General features: G+C 44.3%; 3 protein-coding genes across 6 annotated transcripts in view; 2 read left to right on the forward strand and 1 right to left on the reverse strand.

Moving 5' to 3' along the window:
- wwp2 (WW domain containing E3 ubiquitin protein ligase 2) overlaps positions 1 to 4,145 on the forward strand; it is a 49,942-nt gene extending 45,797 nt beyond the window's left edge. For all 3 annotated transcript variants that reach the window (XM_041038264.1, XM_041038266.1, XM_041038265.1), the window contains 7 exons: positions 778 to 911; positions 1,118 to 1,258; positions 1,346 to 1,466; positions 1,757 to 1,861; positions 1,992 to 2,088; positions 2,611 to 2,683; positions 3,325 to 4,145. In XM_041038264.1, coding sequence (XP_040894198.1) covers positions 778 to 911; positions 1,118 to 1,258; positions 1,346 to 1,466; positions 1,757 to 1,861; positions 1,992 to 2,088; positions 2,611 to 2,683; positions 3,325 to 3,424 — 771 coding nt within the window. In that variant the 3' untranslated portion in view covers positions 3,425 to 4,145. The remainder of the gene's footprint in view (positions 1 to 777; positions 912 to 1,117; positions 1,259 to 1,345; positions 1,467 to 1,756; positions 1,862 to 1,991; positions 2,089 to 2,610; positions 2,684 to 3,324) is intronic.
- A 1,155-nt stretch (positions 4,146 to 5,300) lies between these two features.
- adat1 (adenosine deaminase tRNA specific 1) lies at positions 5,301 to 19,218 on the forward strand. 2 transcript variants are annotated; one of them, XR_005894122.1, is made up of 11 exons: positions 5,301 to 5,604; positions 5,841 to 5,909; positions 6,343 to 6,397; positions 6,563 to 6,693; positions 7,037 to 7,670; positions 8,442 to 8,587; positions 9,017 to 9,116; positions 9,214 to 9,300; positions 10,813 to 11,016; positions 18,790 to 18,936; positions 19,148 to 19,218. XR_005894122.1 is itself a non-coding variant. In XM_041039099.1 (9 exons), the coding sequence occupies exons 1-9, from the start codon at positions 5,421 to 5,423 to the stop codon at positions 10,943 to 10,945; spliced, it is 1,539 nt and encodes a 512-aa protein (XP_040895033.1). In that variant the 5' UTR covers positions 5,301 to 5,420; the 3' UTR covers positions 10,946 to 11,145. The 2 variants fall into 2 exon arrangements, 1 of the variants encoding a protein (XP_040895033.1); XM_041039099.1 differs by lacking the exons at positions 18,790 to 18,936; positions 19,148 to 19,218 and having other exon boundaries at positions 10,813 to 11,145.
- On the reverse strand, positions 12,370 to 21,956 carry gabarapl2 (GABA(A) receptor-associated protein like 2). The gene is made up of 4 exons (XM_041039100.1): positions 21,852 to 21,956; positions 20,574 to 20,629; positions 18,821 to 18,993; positions 12,370 to 14,607 (listed from the first exon to the last, which is right to left on the reverse strand). The coding sequence occupies exons 1-4, from the start codon at positions 21,883 to 21,885 to the stop codon at positions 14,493 to 14,495; spliced, it is 378 nt and encodes a 125-aa protein (XP_040895034.1). The 5' UTR covers positions 21,886 to 21,956; the 3' UTR covers positions 12,370 to 14,492.
- Positions 21,957 to 22,738: the final 782 nt, after the last annotated feature.

A 22,738-nucleotide genomic window follows, 5' to 3' on the forward strand; every position in this document is an offset into this window, starting at 1 on the left:
CAGGTCCAAAAAGCTGTAGGTCACAAAACTGACACCCCTCCACCCTTCCTTCCGTCTGCCACCCCGCCCCTCACCCACACAGTGACCTCACTGCCGCACCCGGCCCACACCCACCAGCAGCCGCCTATATTTAGTCCAGAAATGCATTTTCCTGACTGACTCATAAAGATGCTTCTCTCTATCAACTCCCAGCTATCAAACCCTCTGACCATCTCTTTCTTTCTCTCCTCTCTTTACTTTCTGTCTTTACCCCTCATTTTCCACCTTCTGCTCTGTCTATAATTTTCCTGTGTGTGTGTGTGTGTGTGTGTGTGTGTGTGTGTGTGTGTGTGTGTGTGTGTGTGTGTGTGTGTTGCTGGCTGTCAGACAGACACATGGTCAGTCAGGATACAGTAGGACAGAACAGACTGTGACTGAATCACAGTGGTGTCTGTGTTGCTCTTGGCTAATCACAGCTCTGAGCCCTCTGTGGTTTTTTAACATTAAACAGCTCCGTTTGTGAAAACACACACACACACACACACACGCACACGCAAAACACACACCACATACCCAATTAGTTTTGCTATACTTGTGAGGACACTCATGGACGTAGTCCATTCCCTAGCTCCTCTCCGTTTACCGTCACAGCTAAATGCCTAACCTCAAACTTTACCGTAAACCAGATTCTAACGTGAACCCTAAAACCAGGTCTTAACCCAAGTCAGGTTTAGTGAACTGACATGTGACGATGACGTTCCTTATCGTAGTTCCTAATAAAACGAACCCTTCCTGCAGGCCTTGTACCACGGGAAGTTCATCGACACCGGCTTCACGCTGCCATTCTACAAGCGAATGCTGGACAAGAAGCCCACACTCAAAGACCTGGAGTCCATAGACCCTGAGTTCTATAACTCCATCATGTGGGTCAAGTAAGTACCCCCCATCTCTGAATGTGTGAGTGTGGTTTAAAGGACATTTTCCAGCCTTTTTTAAATTCTACTAGAATTAAACTGAACAAGAAGAGTAAACATTCGACAGCCTTCAAAAATCCAAACACGGGTCAGTGTGTGTGAAAATGAGCATGTGTAGATTTTGGTGCTTTAACGTGTGCGTTTCTGTGTGTGTGTGTGTCCAGAGAGAACAACCTGGAGGAGTGCGGGGTGGAGCTGTATTTTGCACAGGACATGGAGATCCTTGGGAAGGTTTCCACTCACCAGCTGAAGGATGACGGAGAGAACGAGCTGGTCACAGAGGAAAACAAGGAGGAATACATCAGGTACGTGAAGAATGAAGGTGGCAAAACTTCATCTTTAGTAAATCTAAGGAAAATAAATACAGAGACAAAACTTCATCCTTCCCTCAGCCTGCTGACGGACTGGAGGTTCACCCGAGGGGTGGAGGAGCAGACCAAAGCCTTCCTGGACGGCTTCAACGAGGTGGTTCCCCTGGAGTGGCTTCGCTACTTTGACGAGAAGGAGCTCGAGGTGAGGGAGGAGTGTACGGGGGGTGGTTCTACTGAAGCAGGGATAGAGATCTAGTTGATAAAATTCATCCTCATATTAATAAACAGAAATAGTTCAGTTACACTGAATTGCAGCAGAAAGTCTAACAGAGACAGTGAATCAGTGCTGTGACAGTGTGTTGACACTGTCCTTGTCCTGTGTGCGGTGCTTTGGCTGCTGATGTGTCAGACTAACCCAGACATAAAGGATTAAGGACACACAGCTGCACTCACTGGACTTTAAACGTCTCACCTCCTCTGTGTTTGTTGCAGCTGATGCTGTGCGGGATGCAGGAGATCGATCTGGCCGACTGGCAGAAGAACACCATCTACAGACATTACACCAAGAACAGCAAGCAGATCCACTGGTTCTGGCAGGTACGGAGACCCCGGGGCTCAGTCGGTGCACGGCGCGGTGTCAGGAGTCACAGAGGCCTTTATCTAAAGACACATCCGCTGTGATGAAGTGTTAGTGGTCCATGAGAATGATGAAGCTCTGTTCCTGCAGGTGGTGAAAGAGATGGACAACGAGAAGAGAATCCGTCTGCTTCAGTTCGTAACAGGAACCTGTCGGCTGCCTGTCGGAGGCTTCTCTGAGCTCATAGGTACACAACGCTCCGACTCACACAGCTCCACAACGCTCCGACTCACACAGCGCCACATTCAGAGCAGTTGTTGTTCTTTTGAAGGTTTTGTGAAATAAGACACAAGTAACAACAGAGTCACGTCACAGGTACCAGTCTGCTGCTCTGTCTCCTGTTTTCATTCACCAGTTCATTCACTTCTCTGTTTTTATCAGTGTTAAATTATTATGAATACGATTCAACACCTCCAGCTGATTTTTTTTTGCATTTAAAGTATCTGAATCTTCCCGTTATTGGTAGGCTTTTAATGTGAAAACACCACAGGAAGTGTTGAGTGTCATTAACAGCAGCTTGATATCCGTAAGAGAAAAGACAAAGGCTAATAAAGAGAAAAGCAGCTGCTGAAGGGAGGTTTTTAAATTCATGTCAGAAATAGTGAAAAGAAGAAGAAGAAAGAAACATATGTTTTTACTGGCTAAGACAGTTATGATTAAAAAAAAATCTTTATGACACTTGATATAATATTTTTTTTGACCCCTGCAGGAAGTAACGGTCCCCAGAAGTTCTGCATAGACAAGGTGGGGAAGGAGACTTGGCTTCCAAGAAGCCACACATGGTAAGAAGCTGCTGCATCTGTCACACAGAGTATCCTGAGCTCAAAGCTTCACTCAACAGTCCGGAGGAAGAAAGAGAAAGAAAATCACAAAGTTCACGCTTAGATTTTCTTCCACAGACGGTGACACTGGATTTACATGCTGAGCTGTTTATTGTGAATCCAGTGGGTGAATGTCAGATTCCGCCAATAGCTACTGTATAGAGAGCTCATTACAGGATGTAGAAAAAATGACCATAAATAGACCTAAAATTGAAAAGATTAGTTAAATACATTCCTACGTACCTGTGTAGAGTCTGAACGCTGTTTTATTGGGATTAAACACGAGGGCTCATGATTCTTCAGGAGCTTGGTCTGGATCAGGTCCTTCACACACAGATGGATCAGTCATTTGAAAGGCAGACAACATCTGCTAATGTCAAACCAATAGACTAAACAAATGTATCCCCATCACCACTGTTCTGTGGCCTAACCAACAGCGGTGCCAGTAACTTCATGACTTCACCTCCAGCATGTTTTCACCATCAGCAGCCACAGAAGATGTAGAATAATATGGCTCAGTCAACTGACGGGGCTGTTGTTATTCCACCGTGAATCCACAAAGGAGAATGACTAACAGTGACCTGCTCGTCTCCTCCTCACAGCTTCAACCGTCTGGATCTGCCACCGTACAGAAGCCAGGAGCAGCTCCGAGAGAAACTCCTGTTCGCCATCGAGGAGACGGAGGGATTTGGACAGGAATGATACAGGAAACGGACACAAGATGGCGAATGGAGAACCATTAATTCAGTGGGATAGTTTTTGTTAATATTATTATTATTGTTATTTTGCATTTCTTAATCACAGGGCTGAGAAATCACCTGTCATCTGTAGCCCCTCACCTGAGGGAGGAACATGTTTGTGAACTGAATCATGGGATAAAGTTGGAGCTGAGGGATGGAGACAGATGAAGAACACAGAGGAAGAGTGTGTATGTGTGTATGTGTGTGTGTGGTTGCTCACCTTAATGCCATTGTGTATATACATATAAATGGTGTGAATGTCAGTGGGTTTGACAGGATGGCACATACAGAGGATTATATTTGAATAGGGTCTCACACATACATCCCTACTCACTGCTTCGAAACGCACCAAACCCAGACAACAGAATAGTTTTAATATCAGCAGCAACTCACAACAACAGCACAGCTACCGGCAATGCAGTATAACATATCTACCAGAGAGAGAAATACATTTTTAAACATTTTAAAGTGACGGGGGAGAGAGAGAGACGGTGTGCATGAGAGGAACTGAGCGCATGTGTGTCTGTATACGAGGGATAGGAGGCCTTTGTCACGAACCAGGACACCTCCGATACAAAGGTTAGAGATACGAGACGTGATTTTATTTTTTATTTTCCTGTCAATTGTGAAATTCTGCATTTTTCTCCTGTACATAACTAAAATAAATGACATTTCAATCTTGAGCTGTCGATATATATTATTTTATTTTTTTAATCAGCTTGATGTGAGATTTACAGGGTTTATATAAACTGTAATGAGCCATCATGACAGTTTGAGCACATTTCATTTAAAGTAAAGTGAGTTTTGGTTTGTTCATCCACCAAAGCAGTAAAGTTTGACTGTGATACAGCAGACGTTTGAACTCCTCACTAACTCCTCACTAAGCAATTTTAGAAACAAACATGGTCTTTAGTAAAGACTCTTTACAAAAGGTCAGTCAAACAATGTCCACTCTAACCCTAACCACTGATAACAAGACTTACACTCAACTAATTGACCTCACAAAATGGAGGAGACATATATACTGACGGATCAGACCATTAAAGACAAGAAGGGGAAAACAACAGAGGCAGTAACTAGAACTCAAGACAAAGAGGTACCATTCCCCCCCATGGCCTCATATTATGGTCTGGTCCATTTCCTGGGCCTCTGTATTTAAAGGAGCTCCACCCTCAGTCACCTCTTTGGCCAAACCAGGAAGGAGGACTGATCCAACAGACAAGGTAACTCCAAGATTTGCAACGACTGTGAACCACCTCATTTAAAACACAGTGTAGAGTCACAAGGTAGCAATAAACTAAATGCTAAACCAAACAAACTGTGGCTGTGTTTTATGTAACTGAAATGGCTTCAAAGAAAAGTGTCTGACTTGTAAAGTATCGAACATGAGGCCGCGGTTTTTAAGAAAATCTGCCGAAGCCAGTTTTGCTGAGAGCCCTTTGCACACGTATAAAATCTGTGGCACCTAAGTAATGAATCGGTTATGCCATCTACTGTTGTCTGATCCAGTTTTTTTTATGTGTATTCTTACATGTGTGTTTGATTATTTGAAGTACACATGCAGCCAGTGTCTGTAGGCCTGTGCTGTATGTTAGTGTCATGTAACATGTAACAGTAACATCTTGGTGGTTTTCTATTTTATCCTCCATCTTTGATAACTGAAGCTAGTACAATACCCAAACAGTGTTTGCTCTCTGTACTACGCTAATACTATGTTATGCAACAGCTAGTTATAAATTGATTATTTATTTATGGCTAATTTCAGTTAGCCATAAATGAAGGACCTTTATTGTGAAAGGAAAGCGATCCTCGACTCGGCCCGGAAGTACCTTCTTCGTTTTGCCCACATGCGTGAGAGCAGCTCAGTTTGTTGACTTCAGTCAAAATACAGTTTATTTACTGTTTTCGTATTATACCGTGACTATTTAAAATACGCTAACAGTTCGTTTAAGTCTGTAATGCCCGTTAGTCTCCACTCACACGTCCCTGTCCGGTGTAACATGGTGGACGCGGATGAAATCGCCAACTTGTGCTACGAGCGCTTCAACCAGCTGCCGCGGAGAGGGAAGCCTGAGCCGGGCAGAGAGTGGACCCTGCTGGCCGCTGTGGTCAAAATCACCCAGAGTGCTAACTCCGACACAGGTGGGTCGGTGGATGTACAACATATTTCACGCTCTCTGTAAGTCACCGGTGTCCTTCACTGAACTGATGGCTCGCGCTGCGTTACCACGGCGACGTTAACTTTTAGCTAATGTTACAGTGACTTTAGCTAAAAACAGTTCAGTCCCTGCAAAACTCAGCCGAACGAACAGTTACAGGAGAGATGTGGAAACGTGTCATCTGTGATGAATTTGAATCTTTTTTTTCTTCTTTCACAGTTAAAAAGGAGGTGGTTTCCATGGGAACTGGGACTAAATGTGTTGGACAGACACTTATGAGTCCCAGAGGTGTGTGGTGTCTTCACCTTGTTTTTGGTTTGTTGATGTGCCGAATGCTCGGTGTCTGTGTCTCATACGTTCAGTTTGTTTTGGTGGTTCAGCCAAATAGATTTGCTGCCACATGTTTGTGTTGTATTAGTCTGTGCACAGTTCAGAATATGGGTTGATTTAAATATCTGTAGAAATCATGAATTTATGTTCAGTTGTATTGGATAAATATCTTCCTAAGACCGTAGTTATTATTATTATTTTTTTAATTCATTGTTTTTCTGTCAGCTCTCAGTTTTGGATGTCAGCTGTAAATTCTCCTCCTGTGGGGAACTCACACTTTAAAAGTCCAGTATAAAAATTGTTCAGTAGAATTATGTTTGTCTTCATTTGTGGAAAACAACCTTTGGACTGATATGTTTGTTGTTTTCTGTGATTTTTGTCATCTGTTTAGGTGACATACTCAACGACAGCCATGCAGAAGTCATCGCCAGAAGAGGATGTATCAGGTCTGTATCTCTGTTCAGTTGTGTGTGTGTCCCTAGTTGCTTGTTTGGTGTGGTACTCCATGCTGACAACTGAGCATAAAGAAAACTCAGTACAGGCTGCTAGCGTTGAGCGTGTGTGTGTGTGTGTGTGTGTGTGTGTGTGTGTGTGTGTGTGTGTGTTTGTAGGTACCTGATCCAGGAGCTGCACAGGGCTGTGAGTGGTGAGGACAGCTCTGTGTTTGGTCCAGCAGATCAGACGGGCAAGTGGAGGCTTCAGCCAGGAGTTTCCTTCCTCTTCTTTACCAGTCACACTCCCTGTGAGTCCAGTATGCTCCCAGTGTACCCGCCTCACTGGCTGTCTGTTTGACAGGATTTGTATAAGTAAACCAGGGCTAGATATTGACACAAACAAACTCAGTTCCAACAAAAAGGCATTTTACACGTCATACAGGGTAACTGAACCACCTACAGTAAGTAACCTCAGCCCACACGGGATATTTTTCATGCTGATCTAAATGCTGTTTCAGAGACTTGTTTTCTTATCAGACAGCTTTAGTCCATAAATATCAGCCTTCACAAAGCTAAAGCTGAACTCTGTCCCCATGCCAGTGGTTTGTCCAGGAGGCCAACATCAGTCTGAAGCTTCTCGTGTCTTACCAGGTGGTGACGCCTCCATCATCCCCATGACGGACAGCCAGTCTCAGCCCTGTCCCCGTGTCAGATCTGTAAAGGGTCGTGAGGGTAGTGACGCAGGAGACCTGAAGAGGAAAGCCGAGGAACCAAGCGAATGGCATAACACTAAGCTGGCCCGTCTGGAGGAACAAGAGACAGCAGAGACGAGTCTAGAGGACAGAGGAGACGCACAAAGATCCTTCACTTCAAATTCATCTAAAAGTGAAGATCCATCACAGAGCGACTCTACAGAAACACCCGAGCAAACTGTCTCACAAGCATCGGCACAGCTTGAGATAAAAAGTCCCCCTGATAGTGTTGGACTGCATCCACATGTCCCGGACGTTCACAGAACGGGGGCCAAGTGTGTCCCAGGTGTCCCAGCTGACCCTCTGCATCCTGGGATGGGGTACCACAGCACAGGGGTGCTTCGGGTGAAGCCTGGGCGAGGAGAACCGACTCTGTCCCTGTCTTGCAGTGACAAGCTGTCCCACTGGACGGTGCTGGGCTTCCAGGGTGCACTGCTGTCCCATTACCTACAGGAGGCGCTCTACTTCAGTATCATCGTGGTGGGGAAGTGCCCTTACAGCGAGGAGGTCATGCAGAGAGCTTTGGTCAGGAGGTGAGGAATAATGGTGAAACAGTCAGACTGTTAATGGATGAATTGTAAATAAATAATCTCGAGTTTTTCACAGTTAGTGAGAAAAATCAAACAATCTGAAGACGCCTCTTTGAGCTAAGGGACATTTCTGTGGCCGGTTGTCTTTATTTTCTGACAAAGATTCAAAACAGTTCATCACCGCGTGTGAAACCTGGAAGACCTGCCATCTCTAACTTATCTTTTTAGTTTTGTGAATAACATCCAAACTATGAAAACCAGGAGTCAGAGATTTCATTCTCCAACATGGACCCAGCTAGTTCTGAGCTTCATAAAAATAGAATATTTTCTCAGTAACCCATTTTTACAGTTGCATTTTTTGACCTTTTGGGGGACGTGGGACAGGCTGTAAAACACATTTTCACATATAAATACCTTCCAGAGTTGTTATGGTAAATATGTTGGTATATAATTGCTAATCCAGCAGATGCAGAGCAACTTTATTGATTTGGAGTTGTGTTTCTGACAATCTGATGGATGCCAGTCAGATATTCACTCAACTTTTTGTTATGAACTGGATATTAGAGTTGTCCATTGTCTCTTTGACGGAGGGTAAAAACTTTCTGGAATTTAGGTTTTGTTTATGTAAACGTCACGTTTACAGAAGCTGAATATCCACAGTGTCACCATCTTCAAAACCCTCAGTACTCTCTGTTGTCTCTAACAGTGCTGAGTATGTGTCCTTCAGTGTATCAGAGCAGACTGTCCTGATCAGAGTCCTCGTGTACTCCTCAGGTGCTCCCATGTATCACACCTCCCTGCTGGTTTCTCAGTGTGTCCACCACTGCTGCTTCAGTCCAGCCTGGAGTTCCCCTTCAGCCAGGCCCAGACCGAGCTCCGACACCAGGCTGGACAGGGACGCATCTCCCCCTGTGGGGCAGGTAGGATTCTCTCTCTCTCTCTCTCTCTCTCTCTCTCTCTCTCTCTCTCTCTCTCTCTCTCTCTCTCTCTCTCTCTCTCTCTCTGTCTCTCTGTCTCTCTCTCTCTGTCTCTCACCCATGCACATACAGTTTGGTCTGAGTGAAGACTGATGCAGTGTTCATGTCGTATCATTTGGCACATTGGCACCATCCAAGTCATAATTGTGATGGAGAAATCTGACTTACAAATAAAGGGTAAGTGCTACACATGTTATGCTGTCAGTGCGCAGCATCAGTGCCGGAGTCATCCAGGGATCGTCAGGTGTGTGAGGAGATGAACCTTGGACCTTTGAATCTTTCCCACTGATCATTTGTGTAATTTTTGTATTTATTTTGTAAATAAATGAGATTTTAAATTTTAACTAACATGTTCATGTTTCTGTGGTTCAGCCATCAGTTGGTGTAATGTGACCGAGCAGCCACTAGATGTCACTGCCAACGGCTACAAACATGGAGTCACGAAGAAGGACTTGGGCACAGCTAAAGCCAGGTGGAGCCAACACGCACTCATCATACATGAGGAGTCACTGTTTAATGTGTTTCATCTTTTAGTTTTCAGTGATGTCTCTGCGTGTTTGTGTCCTCAGGTCTCTTCTGTGTAAACTGGAGCTGTTCCACTCCTTCCTGTCTCTGGTAGCAGCCACTGACCCTTCAGCACTTCCCCATTCTCTCAGGTAACAAACAATAGGCCCTTTCATAAACGTACTGTGGTTTGAAACAATCCCAGACAAACAAAAACAAACTAATGAAGATCTCCAGATGATGATCTGGCTTTCATCAGCCAGTGTAGCTGCGGCCATCAGTGAATGTTTTGTGTGTCACAGTCACAGTGAGCTGCTGCTCTGAGCAAGTCACACAACAGAATAATGCTTCATTTCATAATGTACATCCAGGCCAGTGTGTCAGCGCTGCTGTGTGTGTGTGTGTGTGTGTGTGTGTGTGTGTGTGTGTGTGTGTGTGTGTGTGTGTGTGTGTGACCTTCTTACGCTTTGTTTACAGCTCATATAATGTCTCAGGTGTTTCTTTCCAAAGAGTGTGTCACAAAGCCTGCTGACATTACACAGCAAATTGTGTGTCTGTGTGTGTGAATGCTTCTATACATGTGCTCTGACTTTTTCTGTGTGCGCCTTTGTGTCCGGTATTCAGCGCTGACATTTCATCTGTTAGTCTCCACCTGTGCATCCGGGGGTTGTCCCTGTTCACATGCCTCTGTGTGTGTGTGTGTGTGTGTGTGTGTGTGTGTGTGTGTGTGTGTGTGTGTGTGTGTGTGTGTGTGTGTACTGATGGCTGAGAGTCCTCTCCAAAGGGAGAACAGTGGTCTCTCTGTTCATCAGCATTTCAGCAGATAACCTGATCCCAGCCCGGTCTGTCCTGGCCCATGCATGAATCAGCAGAACACACACTCATACACACTCATACACACTTATACACACAGCCCGCTACAGCTTACAATGGCAAAATTTTCTCCAGCAGCAGAGCTGTATCTGTTGAGGCGAGACAGCTGAGGTATCAGGCGGTGTCCATCTGTCTGTCTCTACATGTTAAATAAAGGTACCTGAGACACTGATGTGTTTTATTAGTTTATAGTTTAACTATAAAGTTCTCTCTGTGATACAGAGGAGTGATGATATCAACACAAAATATCACCAGGAGTATTCTTTAATATAAAATATCTGCATCCAGGTGTTACAATATAGTAATAATAATAAAAATAAAATATAATGAATTAGATTAAATAAAGAAATAACAAGTCAAAAGGTTCTACTTTAACTTAAAGTTATACAAAGATAAAAATGATTGTTGAGCAAAAGGCTGAGCAGGGAAAAGATTCAGATTTAGTGCGAGGCCGCTCTCAGTGATCAGGTTACACAGCGATGGCACAAACACTGACTTGTATTGTTGTACAGCGCTCTGTTGTAATGAGCATTTGTATGCATTCAGAGAGCACTGATGGAATTGGATCTGTTAGAGTGGAAGGATGTTCCAAACAAATACACGTGGGAATAAAAGTTTTCGGTTTGACCCTTTACAATTCAGAGGAAGTCCAGTTTGAACTTTGTTAACCTCGTGTGTAACATGATGACACCAGGAAGATTCATTGTGTAATGTCAATGACTGTGTAAACACAAGAACCGAGGTGTGAACAATAATTGGGTTCTCGCCGCTTTGTGTGTGGATCCATTCAGGAGGACAGAGCTGCAGACGTACTGGGACTACAAGCAGGCATCCCAGTCGTACCAGCAGGCCTGGGATCAGCTCCACGGCCAAGCCTTCCCTCTGTGGCCACGCGGCGACAGGAAACTCCTGCTCTTCCGCTGACATCCCTCTCTCCTGAAACTTGTGCAGCTGAACTGATGAGAAACTGGCTTTGCTGTCGCAGGAACTCGGAGGTAACTACTGTTCTACGAGTGTTGTTCTCTGAGGAGACGACTGAAAGACACTCACACTCACAACAGACGTACTGTTCAGTAAGAAATACACTGAATCACATTCATCCTGTGACACTTTTAATAAAAATGACAAACACGACTGCTCTAATCTCCGCTGTGTTGATTTCAGCAGAGTTTCTCTGGATAAACATTGTTCGGTTCATGTTTGGCCCATAGCCCAGTGTGTCAGGGCTCTGCAGCAGCAGGACATCCTGCGCTGTCACGCTGTCCCAGGAGGCTGATGACCGTCCCTCGGTGTCCTCAGATGATGGTTTTATTTTCACAGCGTGTGTGACATGTTGTGAACGCAGCTGCGTGGTGTTGGTTGCTCCGAAAACACAGCAGGATGTGTGTGTGTGCGAGTGGGACAATAAGCCTCTCAGCATCCTGGTCGTTACCACGGTAATGATTGTACGTATGTCTGTGTTTAGCCTGTGCTGACCTGTAACTCAGAGGAGGTGCTGTGATTCCAGTGTTTGCTGACTCACTCTTAAAGACAAAGAATAAGCTGAACCTGCATATTTCTGCTCAACAGTTTGCTCCTTCACACAGAAGAAGACCAGACACCGGTCAGTGTAGGGACTGAGGATCAGTTGTGTTGTTGCTTTAGCTCAGCAGATTCCACTCGATCCAGTTCAGCCTGGGGCTAATGCTCAGCAGCACGCTGCATCGAAGCGTAATGGCAGCCCGTCTGCTGATTGTTGAGGTGGTGCAGTCTGGGTCACAGTGGTGATCTGAGCCACACTTCCATGGCCATGTTCCCAGCATGGCTACCGACAGCAGTGCTGTGTCTTCATTAGGTCTTCGGACCAGAATAACCTTGAAATGTGGCCGTAGCAAAGAGGCTGTAATGACCTGTAGTACTGAGAAAGAATCTATTCATAAATATAAATATCTAATGTTTGTTCATAACTTAAAGGTAGCTCGTAGAGTTTACTTGTAAACAAACAAAAGTTATGTTTATTAATATTAATCCATTTCCTTCCTCTTAAAACATTTTTTGAATATCTTCCATGTTGCATTGTGTATGTCCACAAAAGTAAAAGGGATAGTTTTTTTTTTTTTTTTTAGTGATTCAGCACTAAAAGCTACAGCTGCAGCCAAAATGTCAGCTTCAGAAAAATAACCATGGTTCTGATTTTCCATCTCTGAAACTCACAGGGGTTCATTGTTACACAGGAACTGTGTGTCTGTAATCATTAACACATTAGCACTCTGGACACTGCAGATACGCTTTCAGTGATTTTATTAACCAACACTCCTTCAGAGAGCTTTGTATATTTTAATCATTAAAATCCGAACACGATGCAGGGACAGGGACAGGGTCAAGTCTGTTGTCTCCACCTCCAGTCGCATTATTATGACACACACATGTCCAGGAACATAAGGAAAAAAAAACCCATCATGGTGATTCTTCTGATGTTATTGTCGTTTACCTGTTTGTGATGTGCTGATGGCTCACAGTGTTTCAGCAAGTGTCCTACAGACGAACTGAACTTGAAGCAGTTCTGTCTGGACAAATGTGGAACAGGGGGTGAAACAATGCAGCTGCCTCCGTGTTTGTTTTCTCAGTGTAAACAGTTGTTTTGGTGAGTAGAAGTCGTCCCTGCTTAGGTTCTCCTCCTGTGCTACATACTGAAATACAGGATGTTATTCCTTACATTTCCCAGAACGCCTTCGAGGAAACTACAGAGCTTGTTAACAGCATAAGTTGATCCCACTGTCTTCTAAAGCCAGCATCAGTGTCAATTATCTCATCTTCTTAAATATCTGAAAGCTCCACTACGCTCCCCAGCTGGTGCAGGTAATGTACAGTTGGTCGATTAGAGCATTTTGACTGAAAACAGCTGCAGCAAACCAAAACAATGAGCTGAAACAGGCTTAAAAGCTCCACAGAGCTGAGGAGGAGGACAGAGTTTTTCCCCTTTAATCATCCACCAACTTCAGGCTGCGCTCATGTTAAGAATAGCAGGGCAGCTCGATCTTATAACAGCAGGCCGTTAGATGGTGCACAGCAGAAATACAACAGAGTCTCACATCTGACACATCAGCAGTCAGATCAGAAACAAACAAACAAAACAAACAAACAAACCTTTTTCACAGCAGACATTTGACTTGTCATAGCAGAGCACAGGTGTAATAACATTAACAATGGCTCCATTCCATTCAGGTGTGTCTGGATCACCACCCATTCATGTAACCTAGAAATAGAATGCAGCCACGCAATATCATCAGTTACACCAGTGTGTGTGAAAAGTTGAAATATCTACAGTGAAAAAGCCGGACGTGCTCATGGAGGTTGCTGCGAGGCATTCTGGGAAATGTAGGAAACCGATGTAGAGGTGGATGACGCAGGTTGAGGCAGCACCTGGTCACAGATTGATCATATCAGAGGAGGAGCTGACTGAGTCCTTTCCTTTTTTTTAGTGGTAGTAATTTTCACATTGGTGCCCAGAGCAGACACAACCAGCTTCAGGGAAAGTGTTGGAGTTGTTTAGCTAAACTACTGTGCAGATACATAAGAGCCAGGCTGAGAAGCACTCAGACAGCATCCCAGAGAGGGCTGCTGGTCCCTGGCCCTGAGCAGGACACACTCCACTCTGACTACATCCGCACCAGCTTATAGTCCTCCACCCTCAGTCACTACCCCAGCAGCTTGAGCTGCCTTCTTTCACATGCTTATAGTTGTTGTCATTGCCTGCTGCAGTGTTGAGTGTACCTGTGGAATTAAATTACACACTGAATTTTTTATATATACGATATGCAGAGCCATACAAATACACCCATAACCTGATTAATTATTCACATGACTTTGTTTTAGCCTAATAATGATGTTGACCTAACGATAACTGATGTGCCTATGACATGTAGTAAGTTCTATTCTTATTTTATGGCAGTGTTACAGATATTATTCCACAGCTGACCTTTGAACTCTGATCCTAACATAAAAAGACCAGCCATTAAATGACCATAATAATCATCTGAGCCATTTGTCAAACACAAACAAATCAGAACACGTTTGTTTACTGTAGTATTTTGTTGTAGTTAATTTTTTAACATAAATGTGTATTTTTAGTATCAAAAATTAGCCATAAATGACTTTGCCAGGTGTGTAGGTGCAAAACCTGTGTCACACGTGTAAAGGCCAACGTCTGAAACATTCTGCACCTGTGTGTGTGTGTGTGTGTGTGTGTGTGTGTGGGTGTAGGTGTACTTGTACATCTATCTTTGTGAGGACCAGAAAAGCACAGACCTTATGTCATGAGGACATTTTGGTCGTCCTCATAACTTTAAAGGGCTGTTTGAGGGGGACTTGGTTTTAGGGTTAGACATTCAGTTTGGATAGTTAAGGTTAGAGTCGGGGCCAGGGAGTGTATTATGCCAATGAGTGTCCTCACAAAGATATAAGTACGTGTGTGTGTGTGTTCAATTAAGCATTAATCACTTGTTGTGTAAAAGGCCTTGTAACCAAAGGTGTTTTCGCCGCTGTAGGCCACGTACAGAAAGCCGTCCTCGTCCTTCTCCTTGTCGTAGAGCTGGCCCATGGTCAGACTGCAACACACAGCAGAAACCAGACTCTTATTAGATCACATACACACACAGTCAAGTAGCAGAGCTTATATTTACATCTCCAGTATGGGGCTGTGAAGGCTGAACACTGCCACCATTGGCAGTGTCCTTGGCTCAGAGGAGGATCTTGAAAAAGTTAGCTGGGGACATGTTTTCAACCACTGGAGCTGATTTTACCTTAATTAGCGAGCTAGCTAGCAAGAGCTGATAAAGTGTACGAACAGTTGTCGTCTGACTAGAAGTGAGAGGTCTGCTTTTGTCTGCTTCTAGTAGGTCTACTTCAAGGACCCATTCACAGAAAGCTGGAGAGTTAAAGTAAACAGGAGAGGTGAAATTCTTTAATAATCAGATTTAAGGGATTTCTAAATACATAATTGTGAAATGGAAGAAGTTTGGATCCACCAGGACTCTTCCTAAAGTTGAGCGTCCCACCAAACTTTTTAACCAGGCGAGAATGACCCTGGTCATGAAGGTGACCAAGAACCCAACAGTCACTCTAACAGAACTTCAGAGGTCCTCTGCAGAGATGGAGAACCTGCAGGGAGGACGACCATCTCAGCAGCATCAGGCCTTTACGGTACAGTGGACAGGTGGAGGACACTCTGAGTAAAAGGTATCGAAACTTTTCCTGTGGAGTTTGACGAACAGACTCTGAGAGAATGAGGGGAAAAAAGATTCTCTGATCTGATGGGACTGTTGGGGCAGAGCTCCAAAAGCTACGACTGGTGAAAACCAGGCCATGCTCCTCTCCTGCTCCTCTCCTGCTCCTCAACCTGCTCCTCACCTGCTCCTCAGCAACAGGTTCAGGGAGACTGGTCAGAATTGAGGGAAGGATGAATGCAGATAAATACAGAGAGGTCCATGAAGAAAACCTGCTCTAGAGTGAACCAGACCTGAGACTGAGGCGACTGTTCACCTTTCAGCACAATGACCTGAAGCAAACAGCCAAGACAACACTGGAGGGACTTCAGGACAAGTGTCTGACCCAGACTTAAACCCTACAGAGCATCTGTGAAAAGAGCTGACGATGGCAGACCACAGACACTTCAACCATCCAGTGTGCAAAGCCTGTAAACGAATTTTAGTAAACTAATTTATGAACAGATTAATAGAAGATAAATACATAGATCTTTTTCATAGAGGACATTTTTGACATGTCACATGTGTCAGTGATAAAAACGAACGACTGAATTCCTGCGGCTCTGTTCTGGCTTATGCAGAGGTCACACCACAAAGTGACATTCACTCTCTCATGTGAAATAGGTGGAGGCTGGAAGCTTGGTGGTGTAGCGACTGCTTTCTGGGCAAACAGTGAACCGCTGAGGCTCGCCAGCCAACCATTACCTCAGCCACAAGAGCTAATGTTTTTCTCTGGACCGTTCTGTTCTCTGCCCTCTGGCACTTTGTTCGCCATTACCCACCATTTCACCCGAGACTTCCTGAAGAGGAAAAATAAAGCTCAGCTCAGTCACTAACAGCACGAGCTGACACAACAGGGACATTTACCGTCCACTCCTGTCTCACAACATAAAATCACTGCTCCCTTGTGGAGCAGTTGTTTCCTCTGACAGCAGAGGTTAAGACGGTGAAACACAGCTCAGAGACAGGAGACATTCATGTGTCCTTCATGTGTCGAAGGACATCAAAGTTAAACATATGTGGGACATTCACATCCCGTGGAGTGAACTGACTTCACTGTGAAAGTTCACCATTTTAAATCCTGCTGTGTCCAGTCCTCTGCTGGGACACTGGGACAGAATGGAGCCATGTAAATAATAACACCTGTGCTTTTCACTCTGTAACAAGTCAAAACGTCTTTCACATCATTTTTGAGGGCGTTTTTTTTTAATGGTGAGTAAACTTGATTGCGCCTCGGTGCACTGGCCTCAGCGTTCGTGCTTCCAGTCAGAGGCGTGGATCTGTTTACAGCAGGGCCACCATGTTTTTTTAATGAACAAGTTGGACAGAAATAATTGCCACTGTGATCTGGCTCCGTGCTGCACACAGCTCACAGCTCCTCACGACAGCAGCTTGTTACCTGGCTGAGGAGCTGGACATGTGCAGTCTCCTGCAGCCTTCATCCATTTCCCAAAAGGAAATGTCATTTCTTAAATACTGTGGTCCAGCATTTCAGCTCACTGTATTTTAGTTAATTAAAATTACAAGTGAATAAAAACAAACTTTGTAGTCGATGCAGAACAAAAACAGTCACAGTCATCATTTTCCCTCTGAAGAATGAGGATTTACAGCAGTGTAAAGTCTGCAGGCTACAGCATCTGTATTTACAGTGATATGGCACATTCAGAAAATATAAGAAATAATCATTTTCATTTCCTTGAAGGCGTTCTGGCTTTTTTTTTCCAGGCCTTCACACTGGACCTCAGACAAAAAGGAAAAAAACCCCAGCATCACAGCTGGTTGTGTTCAGATTTAGTCTGTTCTGCTTGTGACCACACCCAGCTGTGGTGTAACACAGTGTCACGCTATAACACAGACTGTGCTGTCACCACTAGCTGGCAGGGTAAGATAGATTATGAAACTGGGTGCAGCTACTCTTTCAGAGCAGCGAGTGAACTGAACTCAGACTTACTGTAAGTCTGATTCCACCACAGGAGAGAGAAGACAAAGCTGTGGGAAACAGGTCAGATTCTACAGATAGTGTATCTGAGTCACATCTGAGGAGCCTCAGATGTGACTCAGATACGAGCATTAACAGAAAAAAGTTTTTTTTTTTGACTAGTGTAAATTGAGAGAACAGGTGTGGTTTCATCCTCTTTCACAGGGAGATCGATTACTCACACACTAACAAGTCATATGTTTCTGCTCTTTACAAATGAACTGACGAAAACTGTTCACAAAGCAGACACCAGAACGGGAGCGTCAGACTTCAGCTCTCACCTCGTGCTTTAACGATTTATAGAAGCAGTAAACGTGAGTCATAGCCCGACCAACTCTGGATTTTTCAGGCTGACACAGATGTTGATATTCAATATTGATTTAACAAATTCAATAACATTATGTCCTGAAGAAACTATCTTGATGCCTTCGATTTGTAGAGTCCTGCAGGAACGACTCGTTTTTCGAGGCCAAACTGAAAGTTACAGTCACTTTGATTTCTTTGACAAAAAGCCAGTGGGATTTTTTTTAACATTGGCTTTTGGCTTGTTGCAGAAAATACAACACCACAACTGCACAACTTCAGCATCACCACCACTGAGCTTCCCGCTTGTAATCTGATGCAGTGCGTTTACCTCTCAAAGCCTTTCCTCTTACAAACTTAGTAATAGTTTGCATGAGCGTGAGTATAAACACATGGAGGCTGTTAAGGTGGACTAGTGAAAAAGCTAACAAATATACGAGTGTTTTCTGTCGTAGAGCAAAAAACGTGAACGTGTCTGGAGTTTGTATCAAACTCATTCATAACAGCCATCGACTTCAGGACGAGTGGACTGGAAGAGCAAATATGCGAACTTAGTTCTGGGTTTTAGGACTCACTCCTGCAGCTCTCAGTACCCCGACACAAACACGACGCTTTGTGTTGATGTCGAAGGACCGACCTGTCAAAACTCACAGCGACAGCCAAATATGTGGCGCTATGTGAGCAGAAAAACAAATAAAACTTTTAGTTTTAGGGCAGTAGTTTTGACCAAATAAATAAAACAAACATTAATGATATAAATATGGATTTCTTGGCAAAATTTTTATTTGAATTTCAGTTCAGTTCAGCTTTAACATGCATTGACAGAGGTACACTCAGTTTATGCAGTTTGATCGATGCATTCAGCATCGCTTAAAAGTTGAGTGCACGACAGACGTTTATCCGCTCCCTCATAGACATGATTATAAAGCTAAGTGTCCTGAGCACTCGAGGACAGAGCTATCCAAACCATTTTTGCCTCCCTGTTTTAAAACTACGTCAAACAGCAGTTTATCACCAATAAATGGCTTCAGCACTGATTCTGAGAAGTGACCATAGTTACCATAAACAAGAGCATCAGCAAAAAGCTGCACTCTCTGCCTCTAATGGCCCCTACACTGCATTTCACATTACGTGCCACCTGAGCACTTTGGTGCCTCATCGGCCAAATAATTTAGATTTATGATACGAAACAGGAAACAACTTTGGCTTCAAGGTTTCACTCTCACTGTAACTCGCTTCCACAGTAAGAAGAGCAGAGTGTAGTGTGACTCTCACCTGGACTGGGGGACGGTTTTGTCAACAAAGAGGAAGATGGCTTTTTCTGAAGGCAGCTGGATGCGTTTCCTGATGATCCACATGAACTGGGCCACCGTGATGTCAGAGGGAACCAGGTACTTCCTCTTATCAATGTCCACGATCTGAGAGCCGGAGACCTTCTCCACTATCACCTGGAGCACAGAGTCACAGATAAACAGGTGTTTTAACAGTGTGTGGAGACAGATGTGGGCTCCAGACTTCAGTACGTCTGAATAAGCAGTTTCACAGTTTTGTGGATGTTCGTTGGATTTTACTGCTGTAACAGAACTTTGATGGTCTTTACAGGATGTGACGATACTAGTCTGTCAGGCTCAGCTGAACCCAGTGAAGCAGCAAAACCCTGTCAGACTTATAACTCCGTCACCAGTACGTGTTACTGCTGAGCCTTACTCTACTTATTTACTCATCTGCTTATAATGGCCACTGCATGAACCCTGTTTATGTGCAGCCCTCGTGAAATGCCAGGAATGCTTAAAGCTGCATTCATCTGGTTTTTTGGCCACATCGTCTCGAGCGTAACATCACGCACGCCTGTCAGCAGAGGGAAAGATTAGGTGCTAGCTAACTTTGTCTGTTGTTTGGTAGTGTGCAGTGGGTTTATGAGAGTGTGTTGTTCTGAAAACAGCTGCCTGTTGTGTTAGAAAAGCAGGGTTGATGTGAAAGCTAGGACTGGATCGGAACAGTAAGGCTGCAGGTTGTCAAACCAAAACAACAAGCTGAAAGACACAAAATGCTTCATTCAGTGAGAGACACTGTAGACTCGACTCGGGACATAATTCTCTGTGGGTTTGTCACCATGAGTCACCCTCCTTCACTTTACTAATTTCATTTGATCTGTTGCTCATGTAAAAATATGGATTTGTGCAGCTTTGGAGCTTCCAAAGCAGAACTTATGATCAGGTTAAAATAATTACAAATGTTTTAGTAGCTCGATTGTTGTTGTTGTTGTTTATGATCCCCTGCAGCTCTGAAGCCACTGTCATATTTTCTTATAGTGCTGTGAGCCTACACAAAAGGGAGGAACTTTGATTTGTGTTCGCGGAGCTTGTGTCCTGCTCCTTCTGTCTGTCCTTTAAAACAGGTGCAGAATGTAAGACCTAGTCAAAGGGACTGAGTTTAACAGGCATTGTCAGCCACACAAAAGGCTCTGGGTGTGCGTTTCCTAAGGCCAGGCAGTTTAAATGTTGTGCACAATGTCTCTGTGAATGACACTGTCACACTGTGGGACTGTGAGTTTATGGAGGACATGTCTTTGAACTTTTATACTGAAGTCTGTACTATGAAAACTGTTTTCTTTTTGACAGTGAACAAACCTGGATATGGATTCAGTTCTGGTTGTGTTTTGGATCTAACACATCCAAACCTTTCCTTATCATGTGCTAACTGTGGCTGTTGATGGCACATACGTTAGTGCTAACTTACTAGCTAATGCTATCTAACAAGCTGTTATTGTTTTTGTTGAGGCCTGAGCTGTAACTCAATCTTAAACAGATTATTTAAAGTCTTAGAAAAGGTCCCAGCTGAAACCCTGGTTCTCTGAGTTGTATCTAACCTGTCAATCCAGCCCGTCACTGCCACTCATTCATTCTCTGCTTTCCCTCCTGTAACTGCCCTTCACTCAGCCAGTCACTCTCTCCTTATCTCTAGACTTTCTATCACTCTCTCTGTCTGTACCCTTAGCCCCCGCTCCCCCCCCCCCCCCCCAACTCACCGGTACTCTGTCAGGGTATTTGTTGCGTATTTTGGCTGACTCCACACATCGGTGCTCTGAGGGAGAGTCAGAAAACAAACAGGAAGTCAGAGATTAAAGGGATGAGTGAGGCCTCTTGGGAGCCTCCTCTCGTACCTCACTGCCAAATGCAGCCAGGCAGAGTCTGGTGTAGGTGCTGCAAGACCGAGCACAGCATGAAGACAGTGAACAGACAAAGGAGGCAGCGATTTATACAGGATGTGATGACACACCAGGAGTGTGGTTATCTTCTTCCAATTTAGGAAATACCTGTTTTAGGTTAGTTGAAATAATGAATCACATTAACAGTCTTTATTAAGTTATACTAACTAATCATTTTAGTACTTATCATCATCAGAGAGCAGGTGATAGTGTTTGTGCTGCGGGCAGGACCAGATGCAGCAGGCTGACACTGAACAGGCCGGGGAGGGGAGGGGAGGGTGAGGTGATGGGTGATGGGTGATGAGATGTGTGGATCCATTTAGGTTCCACACATCTCATGCTCTCATTAGCCCAGATAGGAGGCCTACTTTTGGAAACGTGTTCCAAACCGGCAGCAGCAGCAGCACGGTTTCTTTAAAAAGGAGACTGGAGGTTATCTGAAGAGGCCATGAACACAGAGGAGCTGAAAGGAACTGAAGAGCCAAGCAACATATACATGTCACACAGGTTGCTAAGCAACCTGAGAACTTTACACCAAACTCAATTCAAAATTCGGGTAAATTAATGTTCCCCTTGAAACTTTAAGATGTTCGTATTAGTGGAAGAAGTTACAGGCTCTGAAACGGAATACTAGCAGTTCACTCACTGTTATTACAGCCCTGTCTCTTCACAGCCTGCAGGGTGAAGCAAAAAAAGATGAAGTACTACTGAAAGAAGGAAAGGAAGTTCCTCTCCGTGCAGTATTTTATCCCAATGAATTACTACACTCTGATAGGTCTAACACAGAACTAAGAAACATGAAATTGTCAGATTTTTAAATGGGCTTTAATGATGAAATGTGTCCATGCAAGAGGAGGCGCATGTTTCTGAAGTCAAACGTCTGTGGTGTCTCAGCGGTGTTAAAGCCGAAGCGCATTTTTTGACAGCTCATGCAGCGTTAGCCATCACGGATTAACCGCAGTCACTTCACCGGCTGTGACCATGCATTTCTACACCTGTGTGGAATGACACGGCAAAATCTTAGCTCGCGGGACAGGAAGGAGGGCGCGCGACATGACAGGAGCATCCCTTGTTTCATAACAATCCAAACCCCTTTACCGAGGGAATGATCCTCCTTAAACATCCATTTCATCTTTGCTGGATCCCCGCACTGAGGTGTGACGGTCGAGTGGAGAAGCGGGCGTCTGAGTCTGCGGCTGATGTCGGTGCAGTGTCCAAAAAAAAAAAAACAAAAAACAACAACACCCCAGAAAACCCACACAAAGAGCGGTCAAAAGTAAACGTCAACAGCGTGTCACTGCCCAGAGCCTCCGGCCGTCCGTCCGTCAGCCTGCGAGGGGGTGACGTCACCGTCCGACAGAGGCGCCGAGGTGATGATGCTGCCTTCATGTGCTCACGGAAATAATCAGTCCATCCATCAACTGAGTCTTCACAAAGACGGGGGAGGATTAGGGTCGCGTGTGGAAAATAAATGAAAAATTCTGAGTTTAAATTCAGAAACAGCGCTGACTAATACAACCAAGGTTTTTTCAGGAAGCTGAATTTTGTTGCCAAGACACGAGTTTTGGATGCAGAATGAAACTATTTATAAAATAATGTTTTCATTAGTTTCCATTTTATGGGTTGTTTAGCAAATATTTCCAACCAAAAACAAAACTAAAACTGTTGAGGTTTAAAACTAGATTTGGACTCAGACTCGCTCCACAAGGGTGGGGCCACAAAACTGAGGAGCCGTCAGTGTTGAGCCAGTAATGGTAAGATGTAGTTGGATTCGTTGGTATAATGTTGTTGTCTCTGGCAGCCATGTAAGTCTGAGACGCTGAGTGTCAGTCTGTTGACGTTGTAATCTACAGCTTTTATATGCAGTCTGTTCTCACCCAGCCTTTGTTTGAGTCTCTCCTGTATTAACTTTACTTTCCAGTAAAACATGAGGGGGACAGACTGCTGACTGGATATTGTTTAACTTAGTTCCTTTGCCTTTAGAC

The sequence above is a fragment of the Toxotes jaculatrix genome, chromosome 5, assembly GCF_017976425.1.
Source record: "Toxotes jaculatrix isolate fToxJac2 chromosome 5, fToxJac2.pri, whole genome shotgun sequence".
NCBI lineage: Eukaryota > Metazoa > Chordata > Actinopteri > Toxotidae > Toxotes > Toxotes jaculatrix.